Source organism: Geotrypetes seraphini, chromosome 8 (assembly GCF_902459505.1).
Source record: "Geotrypetes seraphini chromosome 8, aGeoSer1.1, whole genome shotgun sequence".
Classification (NCBI taxonomy): Eukaryota; Metazoa; Chordata; class Amphibia; order Gymnophiona; family Dermophiidae; genus Geotrypetes; species Geotrypetes seraphini.
This window is the reverse complement of record NC_047091.1, coordinates 170,754,212-170,773,994: the sequence shown is the minus strand read 5'-3', so window position 1 is coordinate 170,773,994 and position 19,783 is coordinate 170,754,212. Positions and strand designations below refer to the sequence as shown.

Sequence of the window (19,783 nt, the reverse complement as noted above, 5' to 3'; positions counted from 1 at the left end):
TGAAAATAAAATCATTTTTCCTACTTTTTTGTCTGGTGATTTCATGAGTCTCTGGTCCTTCTTCTGATCCTTCTTCTTTCTCTCTCCCCCTGGCTCCCCTCTTTATTTCTGCCTTTCTTTCTCTCTCCTCCTGGCCCCCCTCTTTCTTTCTGCCTTTCTTTCTCTCCCCCTTGACCCCCCTCTTTATTTCTGCCTTTCTTTCTCTCCCCTTGGTCCTCCTCTTTCTTTCTGCCTTTCTTTCTCTCCCCCTTGACCCCCTCTTTATTTCTGCCTTTCTTTCTCTCCCCTTGGTCCCCCTCTTTATTTCTGCCTTTCTTTCTCTCCCCTTGGTCCCCCTCTTTCTTTCTGCCTTTCTTTCTCTCTCCCCCTGGCCCCCCTCTTTATTTTTTCCTTTCTTTCTCTCTCCCCCTAGCCTGCACAAAGCCATCGTGCCGATTTCTCCACTTCCACGATTCTTTCCCTACCCTCACCCCCAAGCCAGCAGCCGATTTCTCCCTGCTCCTTCCCCGATGTCCTGATGTCCTGAACTTCATCGGGCAGCAGCAGCATTCACAATTCACTGATGTTGCCCGCTTCAGACCTTCCTCTCTGTCGGGTCCTGTCTTCATGAAAACTGGAAGTAGGCAGGACCCGGCAGAGAACAAGGCCTGAAGCCGGCAACAGCAGCGAATTGTAAACGCTGCTGCTGCCCGAAGAAGGTAATGGAGCACCGAGGCAGTCCGCTTCTCCCCCCTCCCAGCCGAACCCCCGTTGACCCTCCTATCTCCCCCCCCCCCGTGAACCTTTCCGACCTTCCCAGCGAGAGCAGCAAACCTCCTTCACGGCTTTCTCCTCCCTCTGCCGCGTTACTGATGACGTCATCAGTGATGCGGCAGAGGGAGGATAAAGCCGACGCTACTGGAGGGAGGTTTGCTGCTTTCTCTGGGAGGGTCAGAAAGGTTCACTTGGGGGGGGGGAGAGAGATAGGATGGTCAGCGGGGTTTCGGCTGGGAGGGGGGAGAAGCGGTATGCCTTGGTGCTCCAAGGCCTGGCGCCATTACCTTTTTCGATAATGGCGCCGATGCTGCTTTCGCTGGGAGGGTAGGAGCGTGATAGGGACCGGGCCAGCTGTGCACCCCCCCCTAAGGCGGCACCCGGGATGGACCTCCCCCTCGCCCCCCTTGGTACGCTACTGCCCTGGGGAAACAGCCTGCAACAAGATCGCGCGATGCCAGAGATTTTTGCCTGCTTCGGCTGTTTCCTCCGCCGCGGTCCCGCCCCTCCTCTGACATCAGAGGAGGGGCAGGACCATGGCGGAGGAAACAGTCGAAGCAGGCAAAGATCTCTGGCATCGCGATCTTGCTGCAGGCTGTTTCCAGACGCGACACCCGGCGCAGGGGGGGGTAACTGGACCGGACCGGGAGCACCCCCTCAGGGCTTGGTACCCGGGGCGGACCGCCCCCCCCCCGCCCCCCCTTGGTACGCCACTGGTCTTTCGTAAGTCAGCTGGTAGTTTTTGGTGATTCTTTTTATATCATTATTTTTTTGTGTCAGTGTATAATTTTTTGAAATTCAAATGTCCATTAAAGAAACCATTGACCCTAGAAGATACTTAGCTTGGGATGTTTTTAGCCCACTTAATGGGTGCGACGTACCATCCCCGTTTCGCTCTAGAACCACAGGGTTCTATAGAAATCCAGGGCTATTTGTCGATGACATAACATTTGAAGGATAGTGCGTGGAATTATTCTTATGACTTCACTTGATATACCGCTGATTAAGTGGGTGTCCCTTGTGGTCACATTTTAATGGGTCAGCAATTCAAATTCCTTGACTTCTGGTTCTCAGTTTAACATCAGTTTCCTCTTCCCTATCCTTAATTTTTACTGGCCTTGCCCTGTGGTCTTTAGCCTGGTTTAGGTACGACTCAGCTCTTATGCAATCTGTGCTTTTCATCCCTACTTGTGCTGCGCTATAGTGACAAGACCGAAGACGAGAGTTTAGCCGGAAACTTACCCCTGTCTCGTAAATTGGGTTGTCAAATTCTGTTTCTACAGTAATCTGGCTGTAGGGGTGAGAATACATAAGGGGCAGCCGTAAACTGGAATAGTACCTACATCTGGAGAGATAGCAAAAGAAAAAAAGCAAATTACTTGAAATAATACTGTCAGACAAATTCTTATTCATTGGTCACATCTGATGAGGTAGAAAGCACCTGGCTATGCCCTGCTGGGTGAGCAGCCCACGTAGGCCTAGCTACAAGAAAGCTGTACTCTCTGCGTTCTGTGCACAATTTCTGAAATACATACAAGAAGCAAGAATGCTCCTCTACCTACTAAGTACAGTAAAACCTTGGGTTGCAAGTAACTTGGTTTGCAAGTGTTTTGCAAGCAAAACATTTTATTAAATTTTAACTTGATATACAAGCAATGTCTTGCAATACAAGTACATACAGTATACACACGTGTATCACGCCATCACAACTGAGCCGATGGTTCTTCTCTCTTTGACGCTGCAGGAGTGTAGTGACCGTTCTAAACAAGCAAAGTCTTGCAATACGAGTACATACAGTATACACGCGTCACACCATCACAACTGAGCCGATGGTTCTTCTCTCTCGGACGCTGCGGAAGTGAAGTGACTGTTCTAAATGAGCGAGGTCTTGCAATACGAGTATGTATAGTATTTTGTATTAAAGTTTTTGGGTTGTGGAATGAATCATCCGAGTTTCCATTATTTCTTATGGGGAAATTTGCTTTGATAAACGACTGTTTTGGATTACAGGCATGTTTTTGGAACAAATTATGCTCGTAAACCAAGGCCAGTGTTTTTGCTAAAAGGGAGGCTTTAGTAGTCCCAGGAGGATGCATTTTTCTTTATTAAGACATTATTTCCACCCTATGGGCTTTCAGGTCTGGCATTTCCCACTACCACTAAATATTTATATATTTTTAATCTGGCATTTTTGTCTTTTAGGCCTTCAGCGTAATCATGACTAGTGCTGGGATCCCGACATTATCAGCCTTTATTCACTACTATCCACAGATTTTTTTTTTACCCTGTTTTTTCAATTTTTCCAAACATAAATCTGACCCCTACCAGGGCCGTCCTTGGATGAGGACCATCCAGGCATGCACCAGTAATCATGTGTTAATGCACCACTAAGGGCCTGTTTTACAAAGCCACAGTAACGGTCCTGAAGCCCATAGAGATTTAAAGGGCTTCGGGGCTGTTGCTGCGCGGCTTTGTAAAACAGGCCTTAAGTGTCATTAGATATAGGACAGGGGATCAAATCTTAAACATATGCTATGCCAAAACTTTTTTGTGCCTTTTTATTATCGATATCCCTCTTTCCTCTTCCCCCTATAATTCATCAAAAATTCCAGGACTCAGGAGGTAGAATGACACCAGGCCTTTATCGCTCATTAATTTCAAGGATAGACATCAGTAATAAGAGAGACAAGTGTAAGGCACCTATCACGACCTTGGATCAGTCGCTTGGTGCTGACTTTGAGACTGATGACTCTGCTCTAAGCAAGAATGACGAAGGAGAATCATGAATGAAGCAAGATGCTATACCTTGTGATGTAAATATATGCGCCTCCAAGCAGCAAGGAGATGATAAGAACTGGAATGAATATGACCAATGCCATGTTTCCGCCTTCGAGGGTTGTCTCTGCTGCAGCTTCTGCTACTGGAGAGAAGATAGACAATCCAAGGAGTGGTCTCGTCTGTGAACTACGCTCAACATCAAATTACTATCTAGACTAGGATCTATTTCCAGAAAGGTTTCGCAACAGGCGCACAATGGGAAATCTCTCTTGAAAGCGAAGGCCTAAGGATTTCCCCCTGGATTCTATTATAGGTCATCCAAATCTGGGCACCTAGAGCAGATGCATGTACAAATAAATCAATTAATGAGGCATTAGCAACCAATAATTGACAAAAACTTGCATTTGTGCATGCGTCTGCCCTAGTCGCTGTTCTATAACGTTTGCGCCTAACTTTTCTAGCATGCAATTAAAAAGGGGTGTGGCCATGGGAGCAGTAAGGGTGGATCAAGCGCTGACCTGCATGCCCAGCTGCCAAAATTTAGATGGCGGCATTTACGTCAGGTTTCAGCAGGCGTATGTGCTGGTGCCTAAAGTTAAACACGAAGGCCTTGATTCTGTAAACGACGTCTAACTGCTAGGCGCCATTGAGCGGAACTGTCAATCATCCACTAGGCGCCATTTATCGAAATGCACCTAGCGGTGCCTAAACGGTCTTAGGTGCCGGTAGGCTTTGAATCCTTAGGCGCCCTGCCATTTAGGCCAGGGTTTACTAAGTCTAAGTTGGGCGCCTAAGTCAAACCACACCCAAAATCCGCCCCGAATCCGCCCCTAGCCACACCTACTTGCTGGTAGGTGCCTCGGTGCAGATACCTACCTGAAATGGTAGGCGCCTACCAGCTAATTCAGTAATGGTGCTTTCACAATTAACAGTGCCAATTAAGCCAATACAGAAAATTAAGTCAGGCGCTTAGATTGGCTTCAGTGCGCCAATTTAGACACCTAATTTCAGGTGCCATTTATAGAATCTGGTATTTTAAAATGTGAGGTGGGTTGCCTGAGGTCACTCCCTGCACCGGGCTATGATCGTATTATTAATTGTTCCACAAAAATTATTTTTAAAAAATTTTTAATTAAATTTTTTTAATGTGTTTGGGGGAACCCTCAGTGTGGGGTTGTAAGCTCAAAAGAGCAACTCCAGAGAAATCGCTCTAATGCTCAATAACGCAACCAAAGTCAGGGCATAATAGACCGGCCGCACGCCATCATCGGGTTTCTCCCGTTGTGTGCAAACGCAGTGAAGCAAATCAAATATGTGAAATGCAATGTGTTTAAATTTGAATCTACGGTATTTCACAGCCTATCTGTAAGGCTGAGCCCCCATTTTAGCCATAATTTGCAGACCCGATGGTGGACAAATTTCAAAAAGTACTTAGCTGAAATCATTAAATGCAATGCCGGGATAAAGATAAAATCCATTTATTCCACAGGCTAAAAAACAGCTTAATTGGCGCTGATAATTGAATGCAAGTGCAGATGTCATCCCCACGTTGCTCCCAGCTGGAAGCTTTTCAAAACTCGGACAAAGTGCCGGGTTTTGAAAAGCCGTCCAGATGCCCAGACATGTATGGCATCTTCTCTCCTGTGCTCCTTCCAGAAACTGTCTGCCTCCTCCTTCCATCTCTTCCTCCATCCCCATTGGTTTGTCATCCATCTTCTTCCCTTCCCTCCCCTCCCCAATGGTCTGGCATCTCTCTCCTCTCCTTCCCTTCCTTCTCCCACACCCCCATGGTCTGGCATTTCACTCTCTCCTTTCATTTTCTGCCTTTGTCTTCCTTCTCATTTTATTTTCTGTATCTGGTTAGATTAAATTCTTACTACCCAGCCCTCAATTTCCATTTTCACTGTATCTACCCACAGCTTGCCAGCTCTTTCCCTCACCCCCTCCAATATTTCACTAATTTTATCCTCTTCCCCCCATCTAGCATGTACCCTTTTTTATTTATCCCCTCCTTTCATTATCTGCCCTCTTTCTCATCTAGCAGCTTCTCTTCTGTCCACTTCTATCCAGTGTCTGCCCCCCTCTCTGCACGACCATTGTCTGTTCCTCTCTTTCTCTCCTCCCTTCTTTCCTGAATCTGCTCCCCTCTTTCTCTCTCTCCTCCCCACTTCCATCAAGCATAGGCTCCCCTCCCCACTAATATCGAATGTCTGGCCCTTCTCTTTTTCCATCCACTCCTCTTCCATTAGCATCAGCTCCTTCTCTCTCTCTTCACCCCACTTCCATCAGAATCTGCCCCCTTTCTCTCCCTCCAACCCAATTCCATCCAGTATCCTTCCCCCATCTGTCTCTCTATCCCTCTCCCTGCACACCAATTCCATCAGAATCTGCCCCCTTTCTCTCTCTCCATCAACTTTCCATACCAGTCTCCTGCTCCCTTCTCCTTCCCTCCCCATCAATGCCATTGAGTATCTTGCTCTCTCACCTTCCTACTGCTGCTGTATGCTTTCCTAAACCAGCAGCAGCGGCAGTAAACTTAAATGCAGTCATTGATTGCGGGACCTTGCTGCACCTCTGCTCTGGAACAAGGAAGTGATGTCGGAGGAGGAGGACCGGCATCCACAGGGAGGTGCAGGAAGGTCCAGCAATGACTGAATTAAAAGTTTATTGCTGCTGCTGGCTCAGGAAAGCAGCAGCGGCAGAGTAGGCCGGAAAGTTCCAGACTTGGTGTGCCAGCTATGTAACCCCTTTAGAACGTGCACCCGGGGCGGACTATCCCTTCTGCCCCGCCCTTGGTACGCCATTGAAGTGTGGAATAACTTGTAAGTTTCATGGCTCCACATCATTCTCTGCTTGGTTGGGCTGAAATCTTTTCAGTGGCCCCTCGTATTGTGATGTCATAATGCCTAAGAGCCAACCTCCTTGGTGATGTCACAATGGCTTGGTTTCCCTAAACTTCCCTATATTTGCTAGATGCATTTGCCTCTAGCAAAGTGTCAAGAAAAATGTGAAATACATTGTAAGTTTCATGGCTCCACATCATTCTCTTCTTGGTTGGGCTGAGAACTTTTCAGTGGCCCATTGTATGCGGGTGCCAGCTCAAGTCAATATATTCAGAACCAGAACACACATAGCTGAGTGGTCTGATTCAGGACAGCTTTTGATCTGTCCTAAATCAGATTTCTCAGCTATGCAGGTGCCGGCACTGAATATTGCCAGCACCCACATAACCTGGGGCTCCTTCTTTATATTGGACTAGCAAATTTTATGCCATCAAGAAAGGAAGACGGGATTACCTTCGAAAGGTAATCATAAACTACATTAAATTAGTCCAATAAAAAAGGTATTATTTTTTTTCGTTTATGTTTTTGTTTTACAGTAGACTCTCAGTTAACCGGCACCCGTGGGGATTGATAGATACCGGATAAATGTAATTTCTGATTGCTTGAGAGTTACTATTCAAAACAGGCCTAACTAATAGTATACTGCATACTATGCCATACCATAAACTGTTCCAGACAAACTACCAGACATGTATTAAGCAAAGTGTGGGCATACTCAGGTATGGCGTACCAAGTTTACATTTAAATTTCTGCCAGAAATTGATTTTATTTTCAGTTTTATGTAAAGTATTACAGCATTAGATTTTTTTTTCTGGTTGTTTGAGAGTTCTGGTTAATTGAGTTCCGGTTAACAGAGAGTCTACTGTATTTCTACTGTATTGCCTCAGTCCAGGAAGAAATCTGTTCCAAGAGTCAGTAGTCATGATACTGTTTCTGGATTCTATCAAAAGCAGTAATCACTCACCTTCCAAAGCATGCTCAAAACTGTCGTGATTAGCTACAAGAGAAATCAAGAACACATTAATAGGGTTTGTCAAGAATATCACAGTCTTGCAAAATTAAAGGATACCTTGGAATCCAAACTTAGGTTTCCTTTTATCAAGCCGCGCTGCACAGGGGGATGGGAACCCATTGTGGCCCACGAGTCAAAATGTTTGCCCACGCCTGCTCTAGACCCAAGTGGCTTACTGGCTTTTCATTTTGCTAAAGTAAAAAAACCCTGATACCCTCTGCTTTTAGCGCAATTACCGTATTTTCACGCATATAACGCGTGCGCTACACATGATTTTACAAACCGAGCATAACCATGAGTGTTATATGCGTGAGCACGTTATACAAGTATTTTCTGTCTTGCTGGCGCCCTCCTCCATCTTCCTGCAGCATTCGCTGAAAGCCGCAGCAGCTGGGAAGCGTTCCCTCTGACGTCATGACGTCAGAGGAACACTTCTGGGTCAGCCGCAAGAGGCACATAGGATCCACTGCCCGCAGCTTTCAGCGAATAATGCAGGAAGATGGAGGAGGGTGCCAGCAAGACAGAAAACACCGCATCACAATAGAATAGGCATTACAGGAGCATGCGCGGTATACGCGTGGGTGCGCTATACCAAAATTTTCTTACATAAATTCCTTGTTCCCGCGCGCTATACCCGTGTGTGCATTGTACACGTGTGCGCATTATATGCGTGAAAATACGGTACTTAAATTTCCATTTTCTGTCCTCTCTGTGCTCACAAATCTACAAAATGCAATTTACTATTGAATCATAAATGTTACATAGAGTTAGCAATCAATGCAGACCCCATCGCATTTGGACTGATCTATTGCAAGATTGCTACAAAGCAGTCAAGAGTTGGACCATGGTGGGGGGGGGTTGCTATTACTTTAGGACCTCATATAATGTGCCTTCTGTCTTCTTTTTTGCTTCAAGAAATCTGGTAGCCCTACTTAGGGGCAGTTTCTCAAAACTAAAATCTGCCTTTAACGGGTTGGCTAAACGGTTCTAGCCGATTTAGCGTGCATGTATTTTAGCGGCGGATTATCAAAACGGCGTAGGGAGGTCTTTTCCGAATTTTCTAGCAGTCTCCGATATTGCCATGCAAATGTAGTATAATGAGGTCAGAATGATCACTCCGAGCGATTCTCTATAATTGCCGAGTGATTCTCTAACCTCGTTGTGCCACATTTGCAACCATAATTTACCGACAGGTCTGAGATGTTGTTGTCTTACTTTCTGATCAGTGCCTGAGCACTGATTGGCTCAGGCACTGACAGAAGACTAAGGTCTGACAGCTCAGATCCTCCCCCAAGCAAATTAAAAGAATAAAAAAACAAAAACAAAAAAAAAACAAATTGAAGATTGGCAGGAGAGATGCCCACTTTCTCCTGCCGCATCGCACAATCACCTGACACGCAATTAAATTTTTTTTTAAATAAAAAAAAGCAACCCAAATTGAAGTTCAGCAGGAGATATGCACCTGAGGCTGATTGGCCCAGATGCCTAAGGCCCTTCCCATAGGAGGGGCCTTAAACAACCTGGGCCAATCAGAGCCTCAGGCCCCTCCCCAGTGCATCCCATGAGGCGCACTGGGGAGAAGAAGGTCCGCCATTTTGAAGAGGCGGGCCTGCTGGCCGGAGGGAGTAGGTGTCCTTCCAACCAGCCATCTAAGTAAGGTAAGGGGGAGAGGACTGGGGTCGTTGGAGTGGGAGATAGTGGCATCTCCCCCACTGCTGTATGTGTGTGTGTGTGTGTTTGGGGGGGGGGGGTGTTGGAAGTGCATAGATTACACTTACTTGCTGATCTATTAGTTGGGATTTACCCAAACATGTCCTCTTTTTAGAGGGCTGTCCAGGCATCTGGATGGCTTTTCAAAACCCACACTTTGTCCAGGTTTTGAAAAGCGTTGAGATCAGGGCCACATCTGGATGTGGATGCGATGCAGTGATGTCACATGTAAGCGCGCATGCTTGTGATGTCACTGTGTCGCATCTGTGCATGCATAGATGCCATCCAGACATGGCCCCGAAGAGACAAGGTTTGTGTGGAGTCTGGGTTGGAGGGGGGTGTAGAACAAGGCAGAGCGTGGGTGGAATGGAGCGGGATAAGGGGCACAATGGGATAGGGCCATGCATTCTCTTTTATCGGGCAAAAATCCGGTAGCCCTATCTATTAAGAGTGGTCATAATACCTAAAGCAGCCAAAGAGTCTGGTATCACTTCATAGGGGTGTGGGAGGGGGGTCGCTAACAACTGGGAGATGAAGGAAGGGTCATGCTTTCATCCCTCCAGTGGTCAGCTGATCAGTTAGGGCACCTTTCTGTACCCTGGATGTGACTAAAACAGGTCTAGATAAAAATATCCTTCTTTTTTTTTTTTGCCCTGGGTGTTTCTTCCTCTTTGGTTATAGCTGAAAGATGTCCTTAAGGAACTCTATACTGGCCTTCACAATATCCCCAGCCCCAAATCAAGAGCCGAACCCAGGTCCTCTTGGGTCTGCTCCATAAATGTGTTTTTGAGAAGGTGTTTCTATTTGTAGGCACAGAGGAGAACAATGCTTATATGCCACTGGCTAATTAACTCTAGTGAAGCTTCTCCGTAGAGAATACATGTCTACCAAGAACAAAGCATCTACTTCCTTTACTGTTCCCACTGCACAACTTATTCTATACTCGATGTAGCTTTTCATTTTGGCATTACCTCTAAAGTGGCCATTCTTTTTACCTTTGCAGATTGGAAGTGATCCACTCCAGTGAGAAGGCTGCCCGAGGATGCACTTAATTGTCACTTCTCCTAGGATGTCAAATCCTTCGTAGCACATAAAAGTCAGTGATTCACCAGGCAAGTACAACCTTTTGTAAAGGATTTGATAGCCGTTTTCAGGTAATCCAGGATTATCACACGCCAGGGACTCCTCCGCTGCAACAAACCCATACTTTAAATGTTAATGTTTATATTTAATGTCAGTGCCATTAGCTAACGAGTGTTACACTCCATATCCTGTGTATTAGGCTGGCTGCATCAAGAGTCGCTGGGACTGCAAGGCATTTGATAATACAACATCTTTCACTCATTAAACAAATCAGGTTTGATCCAGCTGAATTGAAGGGAAATACTGTATTTACAGATCAGAGACAGAATCCAATTGGGCTTAGCAGAGATACTGCTCACTTCAAACCTTGGTACAAGGCAGTATATTTACATAAATTTATTCAGGTACTCAAGTGTCTTTTCCCTGTCTGACCTGGTGGGCTCACAATCTATCTAATGTATTTGGGGCATAGGGGGGATTAAGTGACTTGCCCAGGGTCACAAGGAGCAGCGTGGGTTTGAACCCACAACCTCAGGGTGCTGAGGCTGTAGCTTTAATCACTGCGCCACTCTAGAAATCAAAATGTAGCAAAAGTGAGCCAAGTAGAGGCCAATGAAGCCATTGTGACATCACTGATGAGGTTGGCCCTTAGGCATTGGTGGAATGAGGCATTATGATGTCACAATACCAGCTCTGGTTATCAGAGGCTGAAACTTTTCTCACTACTTATTTATTCAATTTTCTATACTGTTCTCTCCAGGGAGCTCAGAATGGTTTATGTGAATTTATTCAGGTACTCAAGCATTTTCCCCTGTCTGTCCTGGCGGGCTCACAATCTATCTAATATACCTGGGGCAATGGGGCGGGGGATTAAATGACTTGCCCAGGGTCACAAGGAGCAACGTGAGTTTGAACCCATAGCCTCAGGGTGCTGAGGCTGTGACTATAACCACTGTGCCACTCTAGATATCAAAATGTAGTAGAAAAGAGCCAAGTATAGGACAATCAAGCTATTGTGACATCACTGATTAGGTTGGCTCTTAGACATTGGTGGAATGAGGCATTATGATGTCACAATACCAGCTCTGGTTCTCAGAGGCTGAAACTTTTCTCACTATTTATTTATTGAATTTTCTAGACTGTTCTCCCAGGGGAGCTCAGAATGGTTTATGTGAATTTATTCAGGTACTCAAGCATTATTCCCTGTCTGTCCTGATGGGCTCACAACTACCTAATGCACCTGGGGGGATTACAGTGGGGGGATTAAGTGACTTGCCCAGGGTCACAAGGAGCAGCATGAGTTTGCACTACTACTATTAATTATTTCTATAGCGCTACCAGTTGTACGCAGCGCTGTGCAGAGTCACAAAGAAGAGGGCAGTCCCTGCTTGAAGGATCTTACAATCTAAACAGACAAGACAGATAAACAGGATGTCATGGATACAGTTAAGGGAAACGGTTAACCAGCTTGCTGGGTTAGTGGGCATTGGGGAGTAGGGTTATGGATAGAAGGCTATAGCAAAAAGCTGGGTTTTCAGTCTGCTTTTTGTCCTACATGCTGTCGAATGGTGGTCTTACTGGCATCCAACTCTCCCTTGATTCAGTGAACCAGAACATATTCTTGACAGATGACCTATGAACCAATTGTTGCACATTAAATCTACCCCATCTGAGGAAGTGTGTGGTGCAGTGGTTAAAGCTACAGCCTCAGCACCCTGAGGCTGTGGGTTCAAACCCACACTGCTCCTTGTGACCCTGGGCAAGTCACTTAATCCCTCTACTGCCCCAGATACATTAGATAGATTGTGAGCCTACCAGGACAAATAGGGAAAAAAATGCTAGAGTATCTGAATAAATTCACACAAACCATTCTGAGTTCCCCTGGGAGAACAATATAGGAAATGGAATAAATAAATAGTGTGAAAAGTTTCAGCCTCTGATAACTAGAGCTGGTACTGTGACATCATAATGCCTCATTCCACCAATAGGAGCCAACCTCATCAGTGATCACAATGGCTTGATTGTCCTACACTTGGGTCTTTTTTACTACATTTTGATTTCTAGAGTGGCGCAGTGGTTAAAGCTACAGCCGCAGCAGCCTGACGCTGTGGGTTCAAACCCACGCTGGTCCTTGTGACCCTGGGCAAGTCACTTAATCCCTCCATTGCCCCAGATACATTAGATAGATTGTGAGCCCACCAGGACAGAGAGGGAAAAATGCTTGAGTACCTGAATAAATTCATGTAAACCATTCTGAGCTCCCCCTGGGAGAACAGTCTAGAAAATTGAATAAATAAATAGTGAGAAAAGTTTCAGCCTCTGATAACCAGAGCTGGTACTGTGACATCATAATGCCTCATTCCACCAATGTCTAAGAGCCAACCTCATCAGTGATGTCACAATGGCTTGATTGTCCTAGACTTGGCTCTTTTCTACTACATTTTGATATCTAGAGCGGCACAGTGGTTATAGCCACAGCCTCAGTACCCTGAGGCTATGGGTTCAAACTCACGTTGCTCCTTGTGACCCTGGGCAAGTCACTTAATCCTCCATAGCCCCAGGTACGTTCGATAGATTTTGAGCCTGCCGGGACAGACAGGGAAAATGCTTGAGTACCTGATTGTAAAAACCGCTTAGATAACCTTGATAGGCGGTATATAAAATCCTAATAAAACTTAATAAACTTAATAATAGCATAGAAAATTCAATAAATTGAATTGAAGAAGCTTACACATTCCTATACTACTACTATTAATATACTCAGTTCAGTATTAGCAGCACGCCCTTGTGCCATGTACCTGCAGTTTCAAACTTTTCCCACCGCTGTCTCAATCTTCATCCCAGGCATTCCCGGAATATATTAAAATTCCGGCCTCTAGCACATCCACTGGTGGGGCCACTTCAGGCCCAAACATCCAGTCTTTCTATGCCCACTGAAATTAATTATTTTAATCTCGGTCACTCCATGCAGAGTAGCCCCAGTGCCTTATCTGCTGTGTGTCTTGAATAATAAACGCTCACTGTGTCTAGCTGCTGGCATTGTACTGGTGTGCTGGACTTTACTAAAGTGTGTATTGGTAAAACGCTTCATCACAAATGATTGCTGATATAGCTCTGAGCACCGGGACCTCAAGTGATTTATTCAGATTGTGAGTTGAAGAGTTTAGATTTGTTTTGGCTTCACAGCTCCTATCGCCGAAGCTCTAGACGAGGGGTTGACGACCTTTATACACAGAGGGTCCCATGGATGTCAGTAGTATTCCTAGCAGGCTGCGCGCAGAAAACTAACAGTGGCATTTAATTCACGGCCAACTCAACGTGATGACTGCACGAAGAAATTATTACCAGAATGGTCTGTTACCAGGCATCCGGATTCCCCCCGGACATGTCTTCCTTTTGAGGACATGGTCTAAGTCACAAAAACTCACCAAAAGTCACCCAATAAGCACTGCAAACACATAAAACAGACCCCCACACACTACCCCAGTGATCACTGACTCCCCCCCCCCCATAAAAATATTAATCACACCTTTAAAATTCAGCCTCCAGACCATCATCACCTGGCCGCCTGGCATAGGAAAGCCTAATCGTCCAGCACAGAGGTGGCTTAAGTCATCTTGGAGGTGGGTTAGGGGGTTCACGGAAGTTTCGCCCCCCACATTTCGCCCCCCACATTTCGCCCCCCACATTTCGCCCCCGCACATTTCGCCCCCCGGATGTTTCGCCCCCACACATTTCGCCCCCACACATTTCGCCCCCCGGATGTTTCGCCCCCACACATTTCGCCCCCCCACATTTCGCCCCCACATTTCGCCCCCCCACATTTCGCCCCCATCTCGGAGCGCAAATCCTTACCTCGGAGCGCAAATCAGTCCAGCTACTGTTGTGAGTGCGAGAGAAGCCAAGGGGGATCGAGGCTTGGCCAAGATCGAGGCTTGGCCAAAGCGAGACAGCGTCCCGCGTCCCGCGAGAGCTGTGCGCGAGCGAAGCCAAGGGGGGGAGGGAGTTGTGTGGGGGCGTAGGGACTCCCGCGAGACAGCGGAAAGGGATGAAGGGGCATCGGGGCTTGGGCCGAAAGGGAACATGAGCTGAGCGAAGCCAAGGGGGGGTAGGTTTGCTTTGGAGGGCCAAGCTGTTCATGCTCCTCCATTTCCCTTATTGATTTTTTTGTTGGGTTATCACCCTACCAATTGATTTCCCACCTCATTCAGCTCTCTAGTACATTACATCCAAATCTTCTAGCCCATATATGCCCATACAGTTCAATGTGGGTAACAAAAGAAGAACTAGACAAATTAAACTGCTTCCTAGACTACAAATGTCTAGCTGATGGAAAAGTTAATAATACCTGGTTTCCAAGACCATGCATAATGTTTCCAGTTAATCACTGAAAATAAATTTGCATATATTCTGGTAAATTACCCTGCAATGCCTTGTGAGCTCAAATGAAGATCCTTCAAAATAAACTCTTATCATAAAACAGAAAGCCAGCAAAGCTCTAAAAAGTGGTTATCATGTTTAAATATAAAATAAATCAGTTTGACAGCTGCATTCTGTACTAACTGCAGCCTGTGTTTCAAAAATTTCAAGGAACCAATGATTACATAAACTGGATTACAACAGTCATCCCCAGGCTTCGACTCCCTACCCCCCCTTGGCCTCGCTCAGCTCATGTTCCCTTTCGGCCCAAGCCCCGATCCCCCTTCATCCCTTTCCGCTGTCTCGCTCTGGCCTTGGGCCCGATCCCCCTTCATCCCCAGGCTTCGACTCCCTACCCCCCCCTCGATCCCCCTTCATCTCTTTCCGCTGTCTCTCCCAATCCCCGATCCCCCTTCATCCCTTTCCGCTGTCTCGCTCTGGCCTTGGGCCCGATCCCCCTTCATCCCCAGGCTTCGACTCCCTACCCCCCCCCTCGATCCCCCTTCATCTCTTTCCGCTGTCTCTCCCAATCCCCGATCCCCCTTCATCCCTTTCCGCTGTCTCCCTCTGAGCTTGGGCCCGATCCCCCTTCATCACCAGGCTTCGATACCCCTTGGCTTCTCTCGCGCTCACAACTCCCTCCCCCCCTTGGCTTCGCACCCCCCCTTGGCTTCGCTCAGCTCATGTTCCCTTTCGGCCCAAGCCCCGATGTCCCTTCATCCCTTTCCGCTGTCTCGCGGGAGTCCCTACGCCCCCACACAACTCCCTCCCCCCCTTGGCTTCGCTCGCGCACAGCTCTCGCGGGACGCTGTCTTCTCTCGCACTCACAACAGTAGCTGGACTGATTTGCGCTCCGAGGTAAGGATTTGCGCTCCGAGTCGGGGGCGAAATGTGTGGGGGCGAAATGTGGGGGCGAAATGTGTGGGGGCGAAATGTGTGGGGGCGAAACATCCGGGGGGCGAAATGTGTGGGGGCGAAATGTGTGGGGGCGAAATGTGTCGGGGGGCGAAATGTGGGGGGCGAAATGTGGGGGGCGAAATGTGGGGGGCGAACCTTCCGGATCCCGGGTTAGGGACCCATAGAGAGGAGGACCTATGCCCATAAGCCCCTGTAATCACTGCATTGATACTTAAACATGTGCACTGCCCTATACACCCCCAAACCCTTTTTTACTGGCATATAAGTGGCTCCTGCTGCCATAAGGGCTATTGGGGTGGTAGAAAAGTGGGTCTAGGGGATTCTGGAGGTGGTTTGGGGGGCTCACTGTAACCTATAACGGAGCTGTAGGGAGGAGAAGACATGGCACCCTTTTTGTGAAGTTCACAGCAATGCCCTGTAAGGTACCCCACTATTTAGGTGCCATGTCTGGGTGTTCAGTCCATCACTTTGCAGACCCCTCCCACGTCCAACAGGGCTTGTTCTAGGCGTTTTTGACTTGGACGAAAAGTTGGACAGAAATGTGGTATAAAGATGGACGATCAGATCGGCAGGACGTATAATTAGAAGATTTTCGAAACAAAAAAAATTTTGGACTTATTTTTCAAAAATGTGTGCTAGGTTGTTTTTTTACTTTGGATGACTTGCGACTTAGACGCAAACGGACTTAGACCTCCCTTTCGATTATGCCCCTCCACAGTTTTAAGTTAAATAAAGTTTTAAGTTAAAAAAAAAAAAGGTCGCCTCTCAAATGGGCATGCCCACACTGTCTACAGATGGTCTGCGCATGCGCGGGGATCGCTATAGAGCGATCCGTGCAGGCAGATGGGGGCGTTCCTCTGATTGCCCCCATCTGCATATTTTTCGTTCCTGAATTCATCGGACCTGCCCGGATCAGACCCGGATCGGGCCCGATCGGGCAGGTTAGTGAATCCAGGCCTAAGTGTATTCTATAAAGCGGTGTGCGCAAATTCTACTGCATGGATCTCAAAAGGGGAAATGGCCAGGGGTGGGGCATGGGCATTCCTAAAAGTCAGGCATTGATGCTGGGTTTGCATTAGCGTAAATGCTGTGCCTAAATTTTAGTCATGTGGATGCAATGACGTAGTAAGGAGAAGGCGGGGGAGGTGGTCTTGGTGTGGGTGCTGGCACCTCTCCTTATTTCCCACCCTTTGCCGCCCGCGTGCCTTACCTTCTTTCCAACACCCCAGACACCAAGTGCCGCTTGCCTTCTGATCTCCCTGACCCCTCCCACAAAATCCTAGTGCTCTAGTGGGCTAGGAGGGTTCGGATCAGACCCCTCCAGCTCGAGAATCCTCCACTCGGGACACCCCCCCCCCCCCCGTACCTTTCGTCAAAAATCAGGCAGGAGGGATGCCCACTCCCTTCTGCCTTGAAGGACCGCCTCTTCAAAATGGCAGACCTTCCTCCTCCCAATGCATCTTGAATGTTCTGGAAAGGGCCTAAGGTCCTGATTGGCTCAGGAGCCTTAGGCCCTTTCCAGTGCATCCAGGATTCACTGGGTGGGGGAAGGTCTGCCATTTTGAAGAGGCGGTCCTTCAAGACAGGAAGGTGTGGGCATCTCTCCTGCCTGATTTTTGACAAAAGGTATTGGGGGGGGGGGCAATGTTGGGGATGGAAGGTTCTTGAGCTGATCCAAACACAACCCAGCCCACTAGACCACCAAGATTTTGTGGGAGGGGGATGAGTGATTGAAAGGCAGGCGGGGGGATGTCTGGGGTCCAGATTTTGGTGGCAGGAGAAGGAGCATGCACACAGCTGGGGGGGGGGGGCACAGAAGTGTGCCCCCCCGGCGCCCCTACCTTCGCTACACCACTTTGTGGACGAGTGCTAGCATAACCTCTAAACCATGTCTAATTCTGGGTGCAGTTTATAGAATAACATTAAGCGTGGATTTTTTCGGCACTGAACATAAGCATAAGCAGTGCCTCCGCTGGGTCAGACCCGAGGTCCATCATGCCCAGCAGCCCGCTCACACGGCGGCCCATCAGGTCCAGGACCTGCATAGTATTCGCTATCTGTACCCTTCAATCCCCTTTTCCTTCAGGAAATCATCCAATCCCTTCTTGAAACCCAGTAGCGTACTCTGTCGTATCACACTTTCTGGAAGCGCCTTCCAGGTGTCCACCACCCTTTGGGTGAAGAAGAACTTCCTAGCGATGGTTCTGAATTTGTCCCCTCTCCACTTTCTCCATGCCCTTCATGATCTTGTAAGTCTCTATCATGTCCCCTCTAAGCCTCCGCTTCTCCAGGGAAAAGAGACCCAGTTTCTCCAATCTTTCTCTATCTCTCTCTCTCTCTCTCTCTCCCTTTCTCTTTCTCTCTCTATTTCTGTCTCTCTCCCTTTCTCTCTCTCTTTCTTTCTATCTCTCTCTCTCTCTCTTTCTCTATTTCTCTCTGTCTCCCTTTCTCTCTCTTTCTGTCCCTCTCTACTCTCTCTATGCCCTTCATGATCTTGTAAGTCTCTATCATGTCCCCTCTAAGCCTCCGCTTCTCCAGGGAAAAGAGGTTGTAAATAGAATTTCCCTCTGCAGGCTGCGATTATAGTTAACTTGCTAGGTTTTCTGTATAGTGGAACATCGCCACTCTATGGATAACTTAATAGCCCACCTTGCCTGCCCCTGTTTTCATGTATAACTTTGCCCATATAGCAGCTTATATAGCCAAACATTTTTGGCATTAAGTGCTGAAAATTTTTCAAACAAAGTTCATATGCGATCAGGATCTATTGTTGATCGCAGAAGGGATTTTGAATACCGGATCCATATATTTTTGGCGACCAGTATGGGGGTTAGAAGTATCTAAGTGGATATAATATTATTTTGTACTGAAGTAGCAGTCCGGATATGACTGCCTGATTCAAATTTAGACTGCTGCTCCCTGCCATCCTGGGCAAGTCACAAGAACATAAAAATAGCTTTACTGGGTCAGACCAATGGTCCATCTAGCCCAGTAACACATCTTCACGGTGGCCAATCCAGGTCACAATACCTGGCAAAAACCCAAATAGTGGTAACATTCCATGCTACCGATTCCAGAGCAAACAGCGGCTTCTCCTTGTCATAGCAGACTATGGACTTTTCCTCCAGGAACTTGTCCAAACCTTTCTTAAAACCAGCTATGCTCTCCGCTCTTACCACAACCTCTGGCAACGCGTTCTAGAGCTTAACTATTCTCTGAGTGAAAAAATATTTCCTCCGATTGGTTTTAAAAGTGTTTCCCTGCAACTTCATTGAGTGTCTCCTAGTCTTCGTAATTTTTGATGGGATAAAAATCTTCCCTTGCCTCAGCTACAAACTTTGATTGTAAGCAGGGATGGGGGAAATAACTAGGGTACCTGAATGCAACTTACCTCAAGTTCCAACTAAAAAGATGTGAGCTAAAGCCAAATAAACCAATAAATAAATAAATAAACAAGGAAGGAAGGACTTTGCAATTATATCTCAAGGCATAGTTATTTTTATTGTATGTTTAATAAATTTTGTGAACCGCTCTGTTATTGCATAAGGAAGGGCGGCATATTAAGTAAAATAGACCCACAAACCATACCGGGTACCAACTTTTGTATCTTATATCCCAGGATGTCAAACGCCATTGGGCAGGAATGTATTCATCAGAGGGTGACTCGGATCGAGAGTAAATATATCGCTACCCGAGATTCTGAGCAGTGTAATATAAGTCCTTTAGATAGATCTCTGGGTTCTGAAAGCTTAGCTTTAGTAAAAACAAACGCTAATCCAAAATATGTTGAGGAACGTAGAGAGAGGGGGGACATGATTGAGACGTTTAAATATATCACGGGCCGTATCGAGGTGGAAGACGATATCTTCTTTCTTAAAGGACCCTCGACCACAAGAGGGTATCCGCTGAAAATCAGGGGCGGGCAATTTCATGGCGACACCAGGAAGTATTTCTTCACCGAAAGGGTGGTCGATCATTGGAATGAACTTCCACTGCAGGTGATTAAGGCCAGCAGCGTGCCAGACTTTAAGAAAAAATGGGATACGCATGTGGGATCTCTAGCTGGGTGAAGTTATGAGGGTGGGTCATTAGGGTGGGCAGACTTGATGGGCTGTGGCCCTTTTCTGCCGTCATTTTCTACGTTTCTAAAGCCCCAACAACAAAAGATCTCCATTAAATGTCCGTTAACATCAATGTAACTATAGCCTTAAATTCTCATACACTCAGAAATGTGTAATTCAGCCAAGGACCGAAGCCCCTATAGCCA

At 47.0% G+C, this 19,783-nt stretch overlaps 1 protein-coding gene across 1 annotated transcript in view; it reads right to left on the bottom strand.

The window, feature by feature from the left end:
- SEZ6L (seizure related 6 homolog like) overlaps window positions 1–19,783 on the bottom strand; it is a 143,366-nt gene that overhangs the window by 9,186 nt on the left and 114,397 nt on the right. Inside the window, exons 12-15 of the mRNA XM_033956207.1 lie at window positions 10,092–10,286; window positions 7,339–7,371; window positions 3,559–3,673; window positions 1,996–2,098 (exon numbers count right to left, since the gene is read on the bottom strand). Of these exons, the coding sequence (XP_033812098.1) occupies window positions 1,996–2,098; window positions 3,559–3,673; window positions 7,339–7,371; window positions 10,092–10,286 (446 nt within the window). The remainder of the gene's footprint in view (window positions 1–1,995; window positions 2,099–3,558; window positions 3,674–7,338; window positions 7,372–10,091; window positions 10,287–19,783) is intronic.